Source organism: Candoia aspera, chromosome 7, assembly GCF_035149785.1.
Source record: "Candoia aspera isolate rCanAsp1 chromosome 7, rCanAsp1.hap2, whole genome shotgun sequence".
Taxonomy (NCBI): domain Eukaryota; kingdom Metazoa; phylum Chordata; class Lepidosauria; order Squamata; family Boidae; genus Candoia; species Candoia aspera.
The window spans coordinates 31,349,102-31,369,778 of NC_086159.1; the positions used below are offsets into that span (position 1 = coordinate 31,349,102).

General features: G+C 39.9%; 1 protein-coding gene across 2 annotated transcripts in view; it reads left to right on the plus strand.

Moving 5' to 3' along the window:
- MEI1 (meiotic double-stranded break formation protein 1) overlaps positions 1–20,132 on the plus strand; it is a 58,032-nt gene extending 37,900 nt beyond the window's left edge. Inside the window, exons 19-26 of one of the 2 annotated variants that reach the window (XM_063308464.1) lie at positions 9,371–9,552; positions 11,413–11,491; positions 12,336–12,526; positions 13,837–13,918; positions 15,034–15,140; positions 17,120–17,251; positions 18,331–18,440; positions 19,897–20,132. In XM_063308464.1, the coding sequence (XP_063164534.1) occupies positions 9,371–9,552; positions 11,413–11,491; positions 12,336–12,526; positions 13,837–13,918; positions 15,034–15,140; positions 17,120–17,251; positions 18,331–18,440; positions 19,897–19,942 (929 nt within the window). In that variant the 3' untranslated portion in view covers positions 19,943–20,132. Of the gene's footprint in view, positions 1–9,370; positions 9,553–11,412; positions 11,492–12,335; positions 12,527–13,836; positions 13,919–15,033; positions 15,141–17,119; positions 17,252–18,330; positions 19,039–19,896 lie in introns of those variants that run through there. The other variant, XM_063308465.1, reaches the window with a different exon arrangement.
- Positions 20,133–20,677: the final 545 nt, after the last annotated feature.

The window sequence follows — 20,677 nt, forward strand, 5'->3', positions numbered from 1 at the left end:
ACTTTGTACTGAAAATTTAAATTGATTCAAGCTTTAGTCCAATGCTAGGTTCTGGCATTCCTGGATTTGGCAACTCTACTCACCTAAAACTGGATTTTTCCTTCTCTGTAGTTTTAAAAGAGGTGGTAGCCAAAACGACCCCTGAGGCTCCTTATGTCTTTCTGATCCTTTTCCTTCCTTATTTCATATATTTTGTTACAAAGCTGGTAAAGTCTACTCTTTCCACTGACCTTTTTTCCAAGTCTTGTAAACAGGCTTATGGACATCCTTTGTTTGAAAAGGACTCCACTTGACCATCAAATAATGTGTCACTGATTATCATATATTTAATTGATTTTATATTCTTTTATATGTTAAGGGATATGGAACATTGATCATAATAAAGAATGTATGTATATTATTGTATGTCATGGACATTTTAATTTAAAGGCTCCTTATTTTATATTAAAAATTATTACTGTTTGTAATATTATATCAATTGTTTTATTTGCAACTGTATTGTATTTAGTTATAAGTGCATGATAAATAAAACTACTATTACTGCTGCTAGGGTAGTACTATTACTACTATGAGTTCATCTATGCTGGTATGTGTGAGAGATCTTTAAAAAACTCTCTTACATGATGAATAAAATAAAATGCATTCAGAGACTTCCTTTCTTGCTATTAAAGATATGTATCAATATGGCACTGTTTGAAAGGGGAGAAAGCTGTTTATTGTTGCTATGTAGAAATCTAGTGGTGGTAACAGCTCTCCTAACTGTATACTTTATATTGAAAATAATATAATTAAAATATTTATTTTAAAAATACACCTATTGTATTTTTAAACATATGCATCATTAATTGTTTAATAATTGCAGAAACGTTTTCAATACCCCCTGAAAGCATTTTATAAAATAGTGTTCTATTTTTTTCTGCATAATCTCTAGAGACAAAAATACACAACTTACTGAGGTTTGCTGGGATTTTTTTTTTAAGATGGCAGCAGTGAGAGTGGTTGTTTGAGGGGCTCTGTAGTAACTTTTGGCTGATGGTGGTTGATGGTGAGGCTTTTGAAGGTCTTGGGAAGTGTGGAGGGCTGTGGAGAGAGTTGGAATGTGTTGGAGAGTTGGAGGGGGAGTTGGAGTGGAGTTGGGACCGAGTGTGCGCTGGGAGGGAGAGAGCTCAGTGATCAGAGGCTGTGTGGGATTGTTTGGAGGACTGTGCTGGTGTTGGAAAACTGGTTTCTACCTGACCCCTGGATCCCCCGTGGGCTGCACTGGGACCTACTCTTGGATGGGCTTCCTTCTGGTGTAGTTGAGAGCAGCCAGTGTCTGGGAGCTGGATTTCTGAAGCTGCAGCTCCAGCAAGATGGTGCGGGCCACATGATGGCAGCGGAGACAGTGAGGGAGACGATCTCTCCTGGTCTCTGCTGAGGGCCGCAGCTGGAGCTACCTGCACAGATGCTGGAGGCATCGTGGAGGAGAGTGGGCTGCTGGCTGGACTTTCTACTCTGGACATTAGATGCCTCAGACTCTTGGAGGCTATGAAGATGGTGGCTTTGCAAATCAGCACTATATGGTGATTGGCCAGCAGCGGCGGCAGAAGCATTTGGTGAACTACAATCTGTTCCTGAGCTGCTGAAGAGGCTGCATGTCCATCCCATGTTGTTATTGAGCAGCGCTGTACTTTGTGTTTTAGGAAGTTATTCCTGGACTTCTCTGTGTGCATATGCAGAGCTTGTAATCTTGCCCCGTGAAGCTACCTAGGGATGATCCAGGGGCTATCTGGTGGTCGATGGGTATTGTAGTGTGTGTGGTTGATCCTCTCCCCTGGGTGAGAGCCAGGGTGGGTGGGTTGGTGAAGTGGCTCCCTGCTGGGTGGGTGAGTGATCAGGCAGGGGGGTGCTTGTGGCTGTTGGGGATATGAGTGGGGGTGGGTGATGACCTACAGATGCTGAGAGCTAGTGCTATAGCACCTGTTGGGTTTTTACTTTGCCCCTTGGTTGTGTGTATTCTGTATGTATGCTGTTTGGAGTGGGGTTCTCTTTAGATCGAAAGGGGAGGTTCAAGGATGGAGAGACTTGTGGGCTGGATAGGATGGGGGAGCAGATCTCGGTGGTGTCAGGTATGGGGAAATATGGTGAGAGATGGGGTCATTTTCGGGGAACACAACCTTGATGCCTCATACCGATCTTGCTTTCCACCTGCCTGAGCTCAACCCAATGGTCAGCAGATCTATAATTGCATGGGTTTTAGGCTGTTGCTCCTGAATGCCAGATCGGTTTGCAATAAGGTTCCTCTTACTGCTGATCTTATCATCACGGAGAAGGCTAATCTGGCATGTGTCACTGAAACATGGCTGGGGCCGGGGCAGGGGTCCTCTCTCTGAAATGTACCCAGCCAGTTTTTGAGTGTGGCACCAGCAGGGCAGAGGAGGAGATGTTGCTGTTGTCATCTGAGAATCTCTGGTGGCTACCAGGGGTGCCGCTCCACAAGTGCCTGGTTGTGAGACCCTTTTTCTTAGGTTGGGCTCTAGTGATCAGTTGGGATTGCTGCTGCTGTATCAGCCTCCCTGCTGTGTAGCAGCCTCCCTGCCCAAGCTCCTTGACCTTACCACAGGGTTGGTGGTGGAGTTTCACAGGCTTATGGTTCTGGGAGACTTCAGCCTACCTTCCCTGGGAGTGGGATTGGAGGTAGCTTGGGAATTCATGGAAACCATGACTTCCATGGGCCTGTCCCAAGTCATCCAGGGCCCAACTAGGAATAGTGGCCACACTCCTGATTTGGTGTTCTTGTTGGAACATAGCTTATGTGATCTGGAACTGGTGGACCTATCTTGGCCCCCGTTGTGGTCAGATCATGCCCTGGTGGCTATGAGCTTCTGTAGGACCTCACCCCTCCGCAGGGAGGCAGGACCTATTAGATCAGTCCACCCCTGGTGACTGATGGACCCAGTTGGGTTCCAGAGGGAGCTAGGGGTTATAACTGAGGATCTGCTGCATAGTGCTGCTGAGATCTTGGTTGCCGCCTGGAATAGGAGGGTGACTGAGGCTCTAGACAGGATTGCATCCATGTGGCCTCTCCTGACCCGTGGACCTTGTTGGGCTCTGTGGTATACGGAGGAATTGAGAGGGATGAAATGGATCAAGAGATGTCTAGAGTGTTGCTGGTGGAAGACGAAGAACGAATCCAACCAAACACGGATAAGAGCTGCTATTAAAGCCTACTTTGTGGCAATTTGTGCAGCAAAGAGGCAATACTTCTCCACATGAATTGCATCTGCAGATAATCGCCCAGCAAATCTTTTTAAAGTGACCCGTCTCCTTCTGGGTAAGGAGGATTAGGGGGTTTACCTGCAGGGGCGCGCTGAGGAATTTGTGGATTATCTGACAGATAAAATCATTCAGGTTCATTTTCAGTTGGATGCCAGCATGGATAATGATCTGGTGGAGAAGCCTGGGGTAGGTTCTTGTTGGCAGAGTGCTAGAAAGCCTTTGGCCCAGGAGAGATCAGAAAAGTCACACACCAGGCATTTCTATAAAAATAATTTTATTTACAGAAAACAAACATATTTAAAGGCTGCTTGCTGAGAGGAGAGATTTCTCTCAGCTGCATATTCTCTGCAAGCCTACACAGAAGGGAAACTGAAACTAAAACAAGTCCAGGCAAGTTCCTCCCTTAGGCAATGCAACCATTAACACATGAAAAGGGGACAATTAAATTCAACCTCTTCACCCAGCCAAAAGGATTAGTTACCATAGTAACCTTAATCTATAGTAGAAAACATATTAACACTCCCCTTTTTATACTACAGAATAAGATGCAAACCAATTTTCTTTGACAACTCTGTATGTCTTTCCATTCACAATATTTGAACATTATTTCCCCTTTGGTTTAACAGAAAGCTACCATCCTTCTTCCTGTGTATTTCCAAACCTAGGTAATTTGTTACAGTTCCAAGGCTCTTTAATGTGAAATGGCTTTTCATGAAGGCTTCAAAATCAAGCCTTTGTTTTTCTGTTGGTGTGAACAGCAGCAAATCATCAACATAAATGCACAGATACATACAGTCTTGTTTGTCTTTCTTCATATATACACATGGATCTGCTTTTCCTTTTTATCTTTGCAGTTTTTCATCTAATTTTTGGTTCCAGGATCTAGCAGCTTGTTTTAACCCATAGATTGACTTCTGCAGTTCACAGACTAGATTCTCCCCTTTTTCATAGCCAGGGGGTTGCTGCATGTATAATTTGTGGTCTAAATCACCATAGAGAAATGCAGTTTGAATGTCATAGTGGTGAACTGACATTCCTTTTGGTGCAGCAATTTTTAACAGTAATCTAATTGATTCACCTTTAGTAACTGGTGCAAAAGTCTTGTCAAAGTCTAAATCTCTCCTTTGAGTGAACCCTTTTGCAACCAACCTTGCTTTATATTTTTGGATTTTTGCCATCAGCATCCCTTTTCAGTTTGAAAACCCACCTACAACCTAGACAGCGTTCATTGGGAGGTAGATTTACCAGTTTCCATGTTTTATTTTCTTTCAAGGATGCTAACTCCTGTTGCATGGCAGAATGCCAATTTTATGCAGTCTCAGGTGGTAAAGCATTCACTTGTTCTAAAGACTCAGGTTCTGTGAATATGTGAAATGCCTTTACTGTTTCAGCCTGAAAACGTGATGGAGGAACGCCTTTATTACTTCTCTGAGATCTGTGAGGTAATACAGGGCTTAAATTTTGACTCCTATCACTTTCCTGAGAAGCATCTGTCTCATCAGACAGATCTTCAGTTTGCTTTTCTGGTTTAATGTCCTCATCAGGCAAAATATCACTATCAGCAAGTCCTTGCTGTTCTGTTGTAGATAGATCAACTGGAGAGCTAGAGTTTAATCTCCCCCAGTTTTGTTCAGCAAAAGAAGTGCTTTTGCTAATTATTAATTTCTCTCCCATTATGACCCTGTAGCTCCTCTGGCTTTGTTCATAGCCAACAAAGATGGCTTTCTTTGTTGTGAGGCCTCCCTTCTTTCTCTGTTGTTGTGGAATATGAACCCATGCAGTACTACCAAACACTCTAAGATGGTTTACCTTTGGTTTCACACCATAAAACAAATGGAATGGAGTGTCCTGAATCACAGAGTTATACAATTTGTTTTGTACATAACAGGCAGTAGAAATTGCCTCTCCCCAATACTTAAAAGATAAATGTGAATCTTTAAGCATGCATTCCATCGCATTTTACAAGGTTCTGCCCTTTCTTTCAGCAACACCATTTTGCTGAGGGGTGTAAGGGTTAGAAAGAATTTGTTCTATCCCCTTGTCTGCTAGGAACCGTTTGAATTTGTGAGAAAGGTACTCTCCTCCTCTATCACATTGGAGTGCAGATACAGGCCTAGGGAATTTTCTATTTGCCCATGTCACAAAACCTTTAAATTTCTCAAATGCCTCATCTTTATGTTTTAAGATGTAGATAAATGTGTATCTTGAGAAATCATCAATGATGGTCATTGCATACCTTGCTTGTCCAAGACTTGGAGCAAAAGGACCAATAATGTCAGAGTGTACAATTTCTAAAGGTCTAGTTGTAACTCAGTCACTGTGCTTACTCACAGGAGCTTTTAGTCTTTTCCATTCTTTGCAAACCACACAATCTAAGTATTTGTCACAGGGTTTTATCTTTAGGTCAGCACACAGCTGTGGCACTTGTGCTATATACCTGAAATTAGCATGACCAAATCTTCTATGCATCAGGTGTACACATTGGTCATGATATGGAGTGTTGCCAATTGCAGCCTTGCAGCTTGGCTTCCTTGCATTTTGCACCATGTACAAGGAGTCTTTTAATATACCAGTAGCACACAATTTTCCATTTTTACGTATCTCACAACCATTTTTCTTAAATGTTATGACATACCCTGTTGCAGCCAATTGTGCCACAGATAAAAGCTTTGATTGTAAATTTGGCACATACAACACACCTTTTACAGTTTCTCCCAAGCAGGATAAATACAAGTCACCTTGTCCCATAATTTTGGTCACAGACCCATCACCCAAAGATACACTTTGTCTTTCAGTTTTAGACAGTGACACAAAAGAGCTTTTACAATTACATAAATGACAATTGGCCCCAGAATCTAACACCCATACATCAGAATTACTCTTCTCAGCAACCTGTGCAATTTGGGTTGTCTGAAGAGCCTTCTTCTGTGTTGCCCTTGTGTTCTTCTTCTCTGTCTTTCTACTCTTGGGTCTCAAGGCACAGTCTTTCTGCAAATGTCCAGCTGAACCACAACTGAAGCATCGCTGGCTGGCTACCGCTGTGGCCTCAGCTTCCTTTCCCTTCTTTTCCCTTGTTTTCTGGTACTGCAGCTTTCCAGAAGACATGGGGGAGATCTTTCCTCTCTCTTCTCCCATTCAGCGAGTAAGCGCTGTGTAACATACGTTGGGGTGAGGTCTGCTTCAGGCATAGCCTCCAGGGTACAAATCAGCATGTCCCATGTTTCATTCAGTGAGGACAGGAGGATACAGGATTTTGTGAGAGGTGTAAATTCCATTCCTCTCTCCTGCAACTCAACAAACAGCTGCTGAATATAATGTAGGTGCTCAGGAAGGCTATCTCCTTCTGCAAGGTAGGCTTTGTACAGCTTTTTTGTCAGGGTAACTTTACTCCCTGCTGTTGCCTTTACATACAAGTCTCTCAAAGCATCCCAAAGTTGCTTTGCAGACTGCATACCTCGCACGTGGACTAGCTGATTGTCCTCAACTCCCAGGATAATGGTGGCTCTAGCCCGCTCATCCTGTCTAAGCCATTCAGCACTGGGATTTTGGGGGGTTTGCTCACCAATTGGCAGCCAAAGATTCTCTCTGTGAAGATACATCTCCATCTTCAGGGCCCAATTCAAATAGTTGGTCTCTGATAGGCACTCCAGAGGCATCGCTGAGGGCTGGGAAGTAGCCATGGCTTCTTCCTTCTTTTGCAAGTCACCTCAGCTGGCTTCTTTGTCCTGTAGACTGGCAGTTGCTGGAAAATCTCCAGGTGGCTCCAAAGAAAATCTTCACAGGTCTTTGCTACTTGCCTTTAAATTGTGCATGAGGTGTGGAGCTGATCTCTCTATTCTCTCTGGGGTTTTACTGGGCTTACTAGGTTTACTGGGCTGCTTACTGGGCCCATAACCTGTTGGCAGAGTGCTAGAAAGCCTTTGGCCCAGGAGAGATCAGAAAGTCACATACCAGGCATTTCTATAAAAATAATTTTATTTACAGAAAACAAACATATTTAAAGGCTGCTTGCTGAGAGGAGAGATTTCTCTCAGCTGCATATTCTCTGCAAGCCTACACAGAAGGGAAACTGAAACTACAACAAGTCCAGGCAAGTTCCTCCCTTAGGCAATGCAACCATTAACACATGAAAAGGGGACAATTAAATTCAACCTCTTCACCCAACCAAAATGATTAGTTACCATAGTAATCTTAATCTGTAGTAGAAAACATATTAACAGTTCTTGCCCAGTTTTCTGGGAACACTTTGACCCTGTTGCTCCTGAGGAAGTGGACAGGATCCTAGAGACTGTGAGCTCGGCCACCTGTGTGTTGGATCCATGTCCCTTCTGGCTAGTAAAAGCCTCCCAGGAGGTGACATGTGGGTGGGTACTGGCAGTGACTAATGCATCTCTGGAGGAGGGGCTTGTGCCTCAGCCTTCAAAGAGGCTGTGGTTCACCACCACCTTAAGATGCCATTGCTGGATCCCACCCTGATGGACAGTTTTTGTCCTGTCTCCAACCTCCCCTTTTTGGGGAAGGTTGTTGAGAAAGTGGTTATGCTGCAGCTCTAGGGGATCCTGGATGAAATGGATTATTTGGACCCATTTCAATCAGGATTCAGGCCTGGATATGGGATGGAAATGGCATTGGTCACACTTTTTGATGATCTCTGGCGGGAGCGGGATGGAGGGTGTGCAACCATCCTGGCTCTACTTGACCTCTCACCGGCTTTTGATACCATCAACCATGGTATCCTTCTGGAGCGGCTTTGGGGGTTGGGGGTAGGGGGATGCTTTGTTGTCCTGGTTCACCTCCTTCCTACGGGGCCATTTCTAGTCAGTGTTGATTGGGGGTGAGAGGTCCTGCCCTCAGCCCGTTTGTGAGGTGCCACGGGGGTCAGTGCTCTCTCCGCTCCTGTTTAACCTCTACATGAAGCCGCTGGGTGAGATCATCCGTCATCATGGGGTGAGATATCATAAGTATGCTGATGATACTCAGTTGTACATCTCTGCCAATGGTGAGTTAAGTGATGCTGCAACCACCCTTTCCCAGTGCCTGGAGGCTGTTGTGGTCTGGATGGGGAGCAACAGGTTGAAGTTGAACCCTGGCAAGACGGAATGGCTGTGGGTTCGGGGCTCTTTGATTTCTAGAGAGTTATCATCTTTGGTCTTGGATGGGGTTGTGCTGCTCCAGACAGACCCTGTACGTAACCTGGGGGTTCTCCTGGACTCACAACTCCTGCTCCAAGAGCAGGTGGCAGTCATGGCCAGGAGAACCTTTGCACAACTACATGTTGTGCGCCAGCTACACCCATTCCTGGACCAACAGGCCCTTCTCACAGTCACCCACGCCCTAGTCACCTCCCGTTTGGACTATTGTAATGTGCTCTACATGGTGCTGCCCTTGAAAAGTATCCAGAAGCTTCAATTGGTTCAAAATGCAGCAGCCTGCATAGTTTTGTGCAAGCCAAGACTTGCCCATGTGTCACCTCTTTTGCGGGAGTGGCATTGGTTGCTGATTTGCTTCCGGGTCCAATTCAAGGTCCTGGTTATCACCTTTAAAGCCCTACATTGCTTGGGGCCTGGTTATTTGCAGGACCACCTTTCCCCAGTCACATCTACCCAACCCACCAGAGCAGGGAGGCAGGGTATGTTGCGGGTCCCTTCAGTTAGGGAAGTAAATCTAGTGGGACCAAGGAAAAGGGCCTTCTCCATAGTGGCTCCCTCCCTTTGGAACATCATTCCCCCAGATATAAGATTGGCTCCCTCCTTGCTCCTGTTCCAGAAGGCCCTGAAGACATGGTTTTGTCAATGGGCCTGGGGACTCCAAGCTGCTTCGGAGCCAATCAAGTGGCTGGTATGAATGTGTTTGCTGCCGCCGGGGGGTGTCTATTGTGTTTTTATGGTTTTTAATTCTGTAAGCTGCCCGGAGTCACCGTGTATGAGTTGGGCAGCCTTATAAATCTGTTTAATAAATAAATAAATAAATCTTTGGAATAGATCAAGAGTCTTAGGCCTGTGGTATTTTGTACCCTTAGATTTCAATACCAGCTTGTAATTGTACCTGTAGCTACTGATTTAAGTTATACTTGTTACACTTACAGCTTGTTGAATCCTTTCTTCTTTTACAGTGGTGGTATTGTTACTTTCCAATACATCTTTGATAGAGCTCCTTGAGAAAGTTCTCCACTGCACCTGGATGGCAACCTCTTTCTCTGAGCCTGTCTTCTCCTCATCCATTGAATCACTTATTTGTTCTGCTTGGCTTTTGACTGCTTCACTCTTGACTCAACAAAATATTTACAATACAGAGGTTAGAAACACTGATAAATCTGTGTACAACCAGTTAATTTTTCTTTATAAGCACTCAGTTCACTAATAAGGGCATTACCTACAGTAACTATATTAAGTATTATTAAATTCCCATTCTTGAAATAGATAATATAACTGGAAAAATTACCATTGGGTGTGGTATCTGTATGGACTGTCTGTGCAACTTGTTAATGTATGTATGAAGACTCTATCTGTGCCTGAATGCCACTACTATTTCCTTATACAGAGAGAAAGATTGCAAGTGTGTATGTGAATTAGTTTGTTAAATGTTCCTGAGAAGTTGTTCAGCAGCATTCTGACAGAAAGTGTACAAGAAAAAACTGAACAAAATCATGCAGGCTTGAGTTTGGTCTTCAGCAGATAATTGAGAAATGTATGAATGTAAGTTTATTGTGTGTTTTTAATTTACAGAAAACATACAATAAAATGAATAGGCTTGAGTTATGAAATATTTTTCAGGAATCAGGAATTGAAGATTGGTTGCTGAATCATGCTAACAGCTCTATATAATAGAAGTATAGCATTCCATAAATGGAATGCTTAGTGTATGGTTCAACATTGGGCAGGGAGTAAGATAAAGAAGTGTGATGCCCCCTAGGTGGTTGATGTCCTAACAGCCAGGAAACACGCTGAGACAAGGAACTGGTCTCTAATGTTTATTGATAGTACATAACAGGAATCCTAACAAACTGAAGAAGCGTGGGAAAAACCCAGACATATAAACCCCAAAGGTTAAGGTGGTCCCGATCTGTGTCTCTTTGAATGGCTGACCAATTCCTCAGTGCTACACATGCGCTTAACAGTCTGGATGGGAGCCCCCTGCTCGCCATCCTTACTCATGACAGTTGTATTGCGTATTGTGGGATAAATGTAGGTAACAGTTGCAAATTATTCATAGAGGCAGAAAACACAGAGCAAGTTAATGAATTTGTGTATCTTAGCAGAATGTTTACTCACTAGATGAGAAAACAAATGGAGATATTGTTAGTGTCCTTTTGTGCAGAATGAATGTGTTGGTGTGTGTGTGTGATCCTGAGGATCAGCAGTGGAATTTCAGAAGAGCTTTGCCATTGAGAGAGATCAAAAAATCATGCCAGCAACTTCAACAAATATAAACTGTATTTACAAAATAGAGAGCAAAAGCATTTTTACAGTTCTGCCTCTCCACACAGGGAGATAAACTTTTTACAAGCAGGACACAGAAGGTGCATTTGAAATAGCAGAAGCAGAGAGCAGGAAGCAGAAGCAGGAGAACATTGACCTTTATCTAGGCTATTAACCATTAGCTATCATAGTAACCAGTAGCATATCAATTTGCAAGACAAAGGATTTGACTTCTTGACCTGGCCACACTCAGACTTCTTGGCTCCAGCAAGAAAAAACTACATCCACCAGAACTTTTTGCTTTCTTAATTCCTGTTAAATAAAAAATGAAATAACAACAGAATGCTTGTTGATAGAAGTGAAAATTGTTGTATATAAGTATGCTGTATTGTATACTATGCTGTATATAATGCTGCCCACTTTGTTAATATGGAAGTGAGAGTTTGGTGCATCAGGAGAAACATAAAAATTAAATGCTGTACGACTGAATTACTTAAAAAGTGTGTGCAGTTAAAAAGAATGTGTGCAAAAAGGATGAATGATCTGCATTGAATATGGTGACAACTCAGACAATATAAGCTCAGGTGGTTTGGTCATATAGAGAAAACAATTAATCTGCGGGACCCCTGGCAAAGTTCTTTTTCCAGGGGGAAGACATTGAACAAAGAAAACACAACATCTTCCTTTGTGCGTCTATTCTTCCCCTCAGACATTTCATTTGATTCCTTTCTGAAAGGTTCATCATATGATCTGCTTGGATGTGGACAAGGTCTTCAATGCAGTTGCATTCAGAAGGAAGTGCGTATTGTTTTTTGGTAGGTAACAGCACAGAAAGATTCATATTTGAACACAAAGTAATGTACCTCCCAAGGACGTTTTTAACAATAAAAATTAGAAGGTTTTGGGAGTTTTCCACTCAACATTATTACAGGTGTAATAATAACCAATATTTCCCATCCTCTTTCATACCACATATGGATTTAATGCAATTTCCTCACTCAGCTCCACTTCTCATATGAATTTAGTATACTTTATTGTCATCAGCAGGATGATTTTTTAAATGTGTATATATTCAATAACAGTAAAAACCTAATAGGAAGAATTAAAAGTTTAACAACAGAACATAAATTCAAGTCCTTGCTGCTAGCTATTCTTTTGAATTGGATAGTCTAATGTCTAATCATAGCTACACTATACTGTACTAAAATTCTGGTTCTCTCAATTTTTAAAGGCGGGATAAAAATTAAATAAAGAAATAAAATAAAATAAAATACATTGAAAGTAACATCAATGGATAAAAATTAAGCAGGAAATGTCTTCTTCAGACAAATTGTCCATACTGTTCTTGTCACGATGGCTAGAACTTCTGCAGTGTTTTAGTTGGACCTTCATTGTTCACTGATCGCTTTGAAACATGATAGCAAATAATTTTTTCACAAAATAAAATAATCAGGCATACACACACACACAGATACACACAAACATACTTATTAAGGGGCTAGAGACTACTATCTTTTAAAACTGAAAGCTAGGAATCTGGGCTAGTTAGTGGGCTTTCTAATGCGGTGACTAGTGCATGGATTCTTCTGCATAACCAAGAATCTCTGAAGTATATGATGGAGAGACTTATTTTATACTAATACACGATTTTATATCCAGTCAGCATCCTTCAGTTTCTGAGAGCCCTCTTTAAGCAGAACCTCTGTTCCTCCTTTGTGAAGTTTACTGTCCAGTCTACAGATGAACAGCAAAAGGAATTGCCACAGTCAAAAGAGAATGCTTCCTTTTATCCACTGGCTATATGGCATGTACTGTCTTTGGTTGCCCGGTTACAAAACCTACTTGTCCAGGTAGAATTTACTGTTAATATAAAATTGAAATATTTATTGTAAGACTCACCAAAACTGATTTATTTCAAATGTATGGAGAAGTGTAAAGAAAACACAGTCCAGTGTACTTTTTCTCACTTTGCAACTATTAAATGATGTGGAAACTACTACTACTACTGCTGTTACCAAAGACACTTATTCATAAAGGTATAGATTCATTCTCAGTGTTGTAAACTGTGCTATCTTCCCAGCTACTGTCTCCTGCATCTGCCCGCTATGTGCGAGAAGGATTTTGGAGCATTCTGCAGTAATCCTTGGGTACATGCCCTCCCTCATTCCCTTGACCAAGCCAATATTAATTGGCTTACCCACTTTCTTGTTATTCCATTGCTGTTTTCTTTTTTGCAGCAAGGGAAAACAGTTTTTAAAAGATCACTGTGCAGTGGTATGGTACTCAGAACAGCCCTCAGAACAGCCAAAAAGCAGCAGAAGATTGGTGACATGCTATTACTTTAAGATCATGAAGGAGGAAGAATCTCAGGAGTTGGGATGAGAAGGAAATTCCCACCTCATTCCTATCAAATGTAAAACTGGTGTGGTGCTACAGAAGAAGCACAGCAAATCTGTTTTTGCTGTATTTCCTCTGAAGTAGAAGCAGACCTGATATGTCTCCGAAATTGTCTCTGCATGTAAAGACTGTTGGACAGTCCATGGTACTGTGGAGATGCAGGCAAGTCCCTTTGCTTGTGAAGGGCTTCCTAAATGCTAGAATGTTTTCAAATATTTTATGTCCCATAGCTTTCTTATAACTTAATATGACTCTCAAGGTAACTATAACAATATTTTTTATTCTTTCAGCTGGGGGATTAAAAAAGGAGAAACCATTTCCACTTCTGTTATAATTTCAGGCATACCTTTTACAGGTAGTCCTCACTTAATGACTGCAATTGAGACTGGAATTTCAGTTGCTAAGCAAAGCAATCATTAAGCGAATCTGACCTGATTTTACGACATTTTTTGCAGTGGTTGTTAAGTGAATCACTGCAGGTGAACCATATGGTTATTAAACAAATCATGCAGTTCCCTATTGATTTTACTTGCCAGAAGCCGGCGATCACGTGACCACAGGACACTGTGAACCGGTTGCCAAGTGTCCAAGTTGTGATCATGTGACCATGGGGATGCTGCAGCAGTTGTGTGACGACTGGTCATAAGTCAGTTTTCCCAGCACCGTTGTAAGTTTGAACTGTCACTAAATGAATGGTTGTTAAGCAAGGACTACCTGTAGTTGAATTTGATAATAAACAGTATTCTCACTTTTATGTTTACAGAAAGACTTTTTGCTAACACAGACTGCTATTGGATGCCTTGAAGTCTTGTTAGGATATCTGCACATGAAAAATCAGAGCATCGGTACAGCTTTCAATATCTTTCTCTGTATATGCTTTATTAGTAGTAAATGCTTTGCATTGACTTTATTATTTTGCTTTGCCTAGATTGCTTTCAGTCTTTGGCCCCACATCACTAAAGTGGATATAAACCCAGTGGTATAAAATACCTTGTTACTGAAATGGAGGTTTTATTTCAGGTATTTAATGGTTGCCAAGAACATGTATAAAAACAGGCAATTGCTCTAGTCTATAACTCATTATCAAATGAAAGCAAGGCAGAGGATGTCAAAGAAAGGGTTATTTAGTAAACTGTGCTATACATAAATGACAACCAATATCCTAAGGCTATCTCTGATAAATTCCCTAGAACAGCCTTCTGCAACTTGGTGCTGTCCAGATGTGTGAGACTAGGATACTTTCTGAACTAGTGATTTATAGCCTCTTCTAAAGTTATCCAACCATCATTGTACCAAAATAACAATAATGTGGAGAAGCTTAATATCAATTCAGTTATGGCTGGGTGGTGATGCTATGATGAAATCAGTCTCTAGTGCAGACATGAATGCACACCATCCTAATTCCCATACTATCTGGGGTTTACTTGGGTTTTAGTCTATTGGGAAATGAACTGGTTAGAGAAGATTTTCACAGAAAATGTAAAAGGCCATGGTAGGGTAAGGACAGCTTTGATAGGGGAATCAATTTAAATTATTTTTTAAAAATAGAATGTGAAGTTTATAATATATTTTCCAGTGAGATAAAAGCAGAATCACTCTACCAAACCATGTTTTATATTTACATACGGCAGAAAATGATATCTTAATATTCTAATTTCATTACTGAGTAATATAGCAACTCTCCTTGATTTTACATGATCTGGATTCATCTTTTCTTCTACTAACACATTTTGGTTCTGAATGAATTAAACAGTTTAAATTGTGAGGAGTAATAAGAAGTATTTTTGTGAGAGAAACTAAATTTTACCTCCAATGTTTTTTCTTTGTTGAGTATTAAGTTTTTAAACTTTGTTTGATGCTATAAACAAAGACGTAGTACAGTACAAATAATACATTTAATTTGGGATTCTTTTCTTAAATTGCTTTCTAAGCTATTTGTGGTAAATTTCTCCACTTCTAGCATGCCATATTGCCTCACACCCATGGAATAAATTTCTGTTGATCACACTTCTAGATGGTAATCAGAATTCCTTTCTTAACTCAGAAATTCTTAGACTAATTGGCTTGGTGAGTATAGCAGCTGTAAACAACTAATTCCTATTGTGTTATTGCACTATGTTGTGACTATTTCAACTCTAGTGATTACTAGTATCATTCAGTCATCACTGGCAAAATAGGATGAATGAAAACACCATTTGTAACACAGTGATGACTGGATTATGTTGTAAAACAATAGCTTGGGGTAGCCTTAAATATGCAGATGTTTATATCATTTTTGTTTAACATAAGCAATATACAGACCATGTAACCTTACTGCATTTCTTATCAAAAGAAAGAAACTCTTAAATGCAGCCATGGTAATTCTGATTTTGATCAGAGCAGGTGCATTGGGAAGGAGACACTTCTTGCTTTCACTGAAATCTCTAACAACCCCTCTAAAATTATTGTTGTTTTTCTCTAGCAAAGCTAATAGCAGCTTTGTGTCATTAACACATTTGTAAAATAAGGCTAATGGGCTTAATATATAATGATAAACCAGAAAATATGGTTTATAAATAACAGTGGCTAGTTCACAAAGACTCTAAGCCAGTATCAAACAAACTGCATAATAATTTAGCACAATATTGTATGATTTTGTTCAGAGGAATGTTGTACATAGTGGATGAAAGGGTTAAATTCCTAGTGCTTCAGTCAAAATCAGGCTACCATGGCAGCTTTTCAGGAAAAAAAAAATTAAAACTATTGGGGAAATCTGTTCACTCATATTCATATTCATCGGTTTCAGTTGTTTAGATGTTCGACATTAAAAAAAATGCTTCTTAGGGCTCATGAACATCTTAACTGCCCTGGCATGAGGATAGCCACTAACCATTTCTTGAGGACAGGAACACACATTGTCCTCATCTTGCCACCCACCTTCATGCAGGCAATTTCACCTGTCTTTTCTTGTTCCATGTGAAAAACATGACTTTCACTGATGCAAGCAGTGCTATATGGTCTATCTGCTGCACTTCATTTTTTGTAGGTAAATGCCTCCACTCCAATTGGCTACTTTGTGCAGTGGCAGGAATGCCACTTCTGCTTCTGTCACTGGTTGCTGCCCTATATGGCTATTTTGTCTAGACTGCTGGAATGCCTACCCACTTCTGAAAATACCTCCTCAAAGTGAATCAGAGAAAGGGTTAAGGTGAAAGGGTGGACTTTTTCTTTTTTAATAGTTTCACTGGTGAATCAGTGAAAGGTAGATTAAAAAAGAACAAGACAAAGAGTTCTGCTAGTTTCTCCTTCTAGCTCAAGTGACAGGAAGGAAGATTAAATTGTTTTTCCCCCAGCAATCCAATGGTGGGTGCAATGGATAGAAGGTGTCAGGTATGAGAGGAAGCCAGCATATGGGGACTCATATAAAAGAACTATCAATGGAAATATGTAATCAAAAAGGAAAGCAATTGATTCTTACTTTCCCAACATGGGTGGGGGTAAAGAAGGAAGGAAGCCTACAATCAATGGCTGTAACTGTTCTCTGGACAGAACACCTGGCCAACATCATTGCTAAAGTTGAAAAACAGATTGAAATCTGGACAGCGATTTCTTACGCCAGCTTCATTTATTTGGGGGAGACAGGCAGTGTAAAGCTGCCACATGCCCTTTGACTGATAAATCTTCCCTGTTCGTTAGACTTACTGTATAATCCTGTGCATGTCTGCTTAGAAGTACCACATACTCCATACTACATACATTTGTTTACAATCAAATGTAAACACTTCTGTACAGTATTTGGTAGCTGTACAGTCACAAAGTTTGGTCATTCTAAAATATTTCAGAAGTATTAAATGGAAAAAAAATTAATTTGGCTCACTAATCTAACCACTTGCTACAATGGAGGCAAGATTTATCTAAATTTTTAAAATGTAATTATTTCTAACATCTATTATTACGTATTGTTTAAGAGTCTGTTTCACAAAGCTTGTGGCAGCTAATGGCTGTGTTTTTGCTAGATAACATAAATAATTTAGATCCACTAAAATTAAAATACAACTTCTTTTAAGTTTATGAAATATCAGGACATCAGGACTATTTCTGAAAGTGAAATTAGCCATATCCTTGAAGAAGCAGCTCATACCAACTTGCTAGAACTTCCTAATGACATAATCAGTACTCTTCGCTTGTTTCTTCTTCAGGTAAGGATTCTGGAAATGATGAGATGGAAAGTAACTTAAAGTGAAGTTAAACAACTGGCTGTTCTCACTTTATGTTTTCTTGTCAGATTGGTTTCTGTAAAGGCTAACTACTAAAGGGATTTATTTCACCTTAGATATAGTGCTGCCTGCTTATCTGAGTCTCTTTCTTTTGGCTTTTACTTTCAATGAAATAATTACTGTTTATGTTTTTCATAATTCTATTGTTGTAAGTATGATTAATCTGTTTTCTGTTTCCATTTATTTTATGTATTTAATACCTAATTTGTATTATAGGCTATTGAGAGAAGAGTGGATGGTTACTTACCATTCCTCATAATCTATCTCAGATAAATACAGGAAATTATAAATTAGAATAAGAACATACCTGCATGGCAATTCTGAAATGAACCATTTGATTCTGGGTGCAGATTCCATGAAGGTAGTATGTTTTCTTGCTTCCAGTATCAGTACAGAAAATGAAAAAGTGGAATCGTTTTAAGGTTTTATTTCAGGAAAACAAAAATATGTAGAATAGACACTGAGTTCATTTAAGTACATTTTATACTGTTCTAGATCTATTAATACAATAAGCATAGACATTACTTATATTATGCGTGTCCCTTTTGGCTCTTAGTTTTATATGCCTTTGCTATCGTCATTAAAATTTGCTGTAAACTGGCTTTCTGATTTCAAAGGAAGGAAAACACATTGTGTCTTTTTATGCATAGGCAAGTCACATGGAACACTGCTATAAGGCCAGACCTTGGAGTCTTTTTACAATTGTAGACACTGTAGGAGAGCCATGTTAGTCTATAGTGGCAAAAAATCAGAAGGAGTCTGGTAGCACCTTTTCTGACTAACAAATTTATTAAAAGACATAAGCTTTTGTGAGTTGAAACTCACTTCATCAGATGCATCAGCTGCAGCTCACAAAAGCTTAGGCCTTTCAATAACATTTGCTCATTGGAAAAAGTGCTACAAGACTTTGATTTATTGCAGTTCTAGTAATTGGAGGAAGTTAAACAATGAAGGAAGGAACAAACCTGTTAATTCCATAATTTCTCTTCTTTTTATGTCAGCTTCAAAATGTAAAGTACCAAGTGGATTCAAACAAAAAAGCTGTAATCCAAACATTGTTGGAGAACCTCCCACCCATAAGCAGGCATCAGTGGGCCCATCAAGGCATAGTGTATCTTTTTTGAAGGATGTGTATGGAGGTATTAGAGTGAAATACAGTCTGTCTTGTAGCTGAGCCTGAAGTCTTGCAGTTTTGTGCCTAATCCACCAGGAAGAGGAACAGTTTTGCTATTTTCAAAATTCTGTGTGCTTTTGACCTCTTTATCACTTGAAGATATAATGTAAAATATCAGCATTAGAGATAAATGAATATGCTTATGTACAATATTGGATATAAGGTAGTATTTTGCTTACCTATATGCACAGAATGATAAAGATAGGATCCAATTTTAATTTTCTTTCCCTGCTGAAAACTGTCTTTGCTTTCAGTGGTAACTTGACAGAGCAAAACCATTCTGTTGATAGGAAAAAAATGAAAAGAATGAAAATCACTTTTTGATTTGTCATGCGTATCCTTTAGTACTTTCCATTGTAACAAGGTGAAACAGAAGGATCTGTATATTCTGAAGTTTATAGTAATTATTTATGTCCTAAATTCATACTATTAATTTGGGAGAATATTATTTTGAAAAAAGAGAGTGACAGTGATAGTCTGTGATACTCCAATGTGCCATTAACATTCAGTATCAGAGATAGATTATAATCAAACCAGGGATCATTTTAGTAGTTAATAATAATAATTTTTCTCAATGCTTTTAAGCATTTTCCCTTTTAAGCATAGTTCCCTTCTGGGGCAAAAAGGGAAGACTTACTTGACAGAAGAAATAGGAGTTGCCAAAAGATAATAATTCCTAAAGATGATGTCAAAATGACAAAACATGTGTCGTAGCACATATTTTGTCCCTGCTGTAGTTGCCTGTGGGGGAGATGCAGCCTGAGGCTCCTTATTTAAGCCTGTAACATTTATTCAAGTATTGTCATGAGTAATGATGGCGAGCAGGAGGGGGCCTTGATCCAGGGTGGAAAACGCATGCGTAGTACAGAGGAATTAGCAGCCATTCAAAGAGACACAGATCAGACCCGCCTTAGCCTTTGGGGTTTATATGTCTGGGTTTTTCCCACGCTTCTTCAGTTTGTTAGGATTGATGTCCTAACAGTCAGAAATCACGCTGAGACGAGGAGTAGGTCTCTAGTGTTTATTACCGCTACATTAACAGAATCCTAACAAACTGAAGAAGCGTGGGAAAAACCCAGACATATAAACCCCAAAGGCTAAGGCGGGTCTGATCTGTGTCTCTTTGAATGGCTGCTTAATTCCTCTGTACTACGCATGCGTTTTCCACCCTGGATCGAGGCCCCCTCCTGCTTGCCATCATTACTCATGACAAGTATTGTAGTTCTGAGTAAACTTATAGAATTGTAATTTGAAGTAACAAAACTCAGGCATCAGAGTAGATTTAGAAATTGACAAAGTTTCCAGATTTATTGGTAAAAGAATATATATATTTTCTCACTAATGTGTAATTCTTCCATCTGTTTTGTTCTTCTTAACTCGAGTTTGACTTCAGATGTCTTGGGGGCGTGGCAATCTCTCTCACACATATTACAGACTGAAATGAGGGAAAAAAAATGAACATGTTATAGATAAACCACCCTGCATTTAAATTTTCTTCACAGCTAATAGACATACAGAAAGAATAATACAAAGTTAGAATCTTTCCCTGCAGAGAATTAGAAATTTGCCTAGAAGTTGAAATATAAGCTCATAAATGAAAAACTTTAAAATGTTTTCCATTGTTCTGGAAATGGCATAAGTAAAAGTATGCATTTCAATGCTATTTTCTACGCTGTTGTTAAGAATTTGGAGGCAGTACAGTATGTCTAATTCTCTTGTGCTTGACCTCTGTAAACAAAGTGTTGCCTAGCTTTCATTCTAAAATATTGTGATTTTGTTGTTGTTGACATAGGAGTACTGTGCTTCTTTATAGCTAAGCAATCACTTGTAAGTTCAAGGATTTTAACAGGGAAAGAGGTTTATAAACTGAAAACAAGGAGTAAGAGTAAACTTGTACAGTATGAAGGAAAGAAACAATCTGTATAAGGTATTAACATTTTAGGATGGAAAGAGGATAAAGTTAATAGCTGGAAGGGCAACAAAAGTATATGAGGGAAAAAAAGATCAATACCAGGGCTATGCGTGCTTTGAACATGATTCTGAAGAAGTGTTTTGAAACTTGGATGAGAATCTGTGCAAGCATACCACTGTTCTATAAGTTTATGTGACTCTTAAAGCATCAGAATATTTTATTTATTTATTTTATTTATTCATCAAATTTGTCAGCACCCATC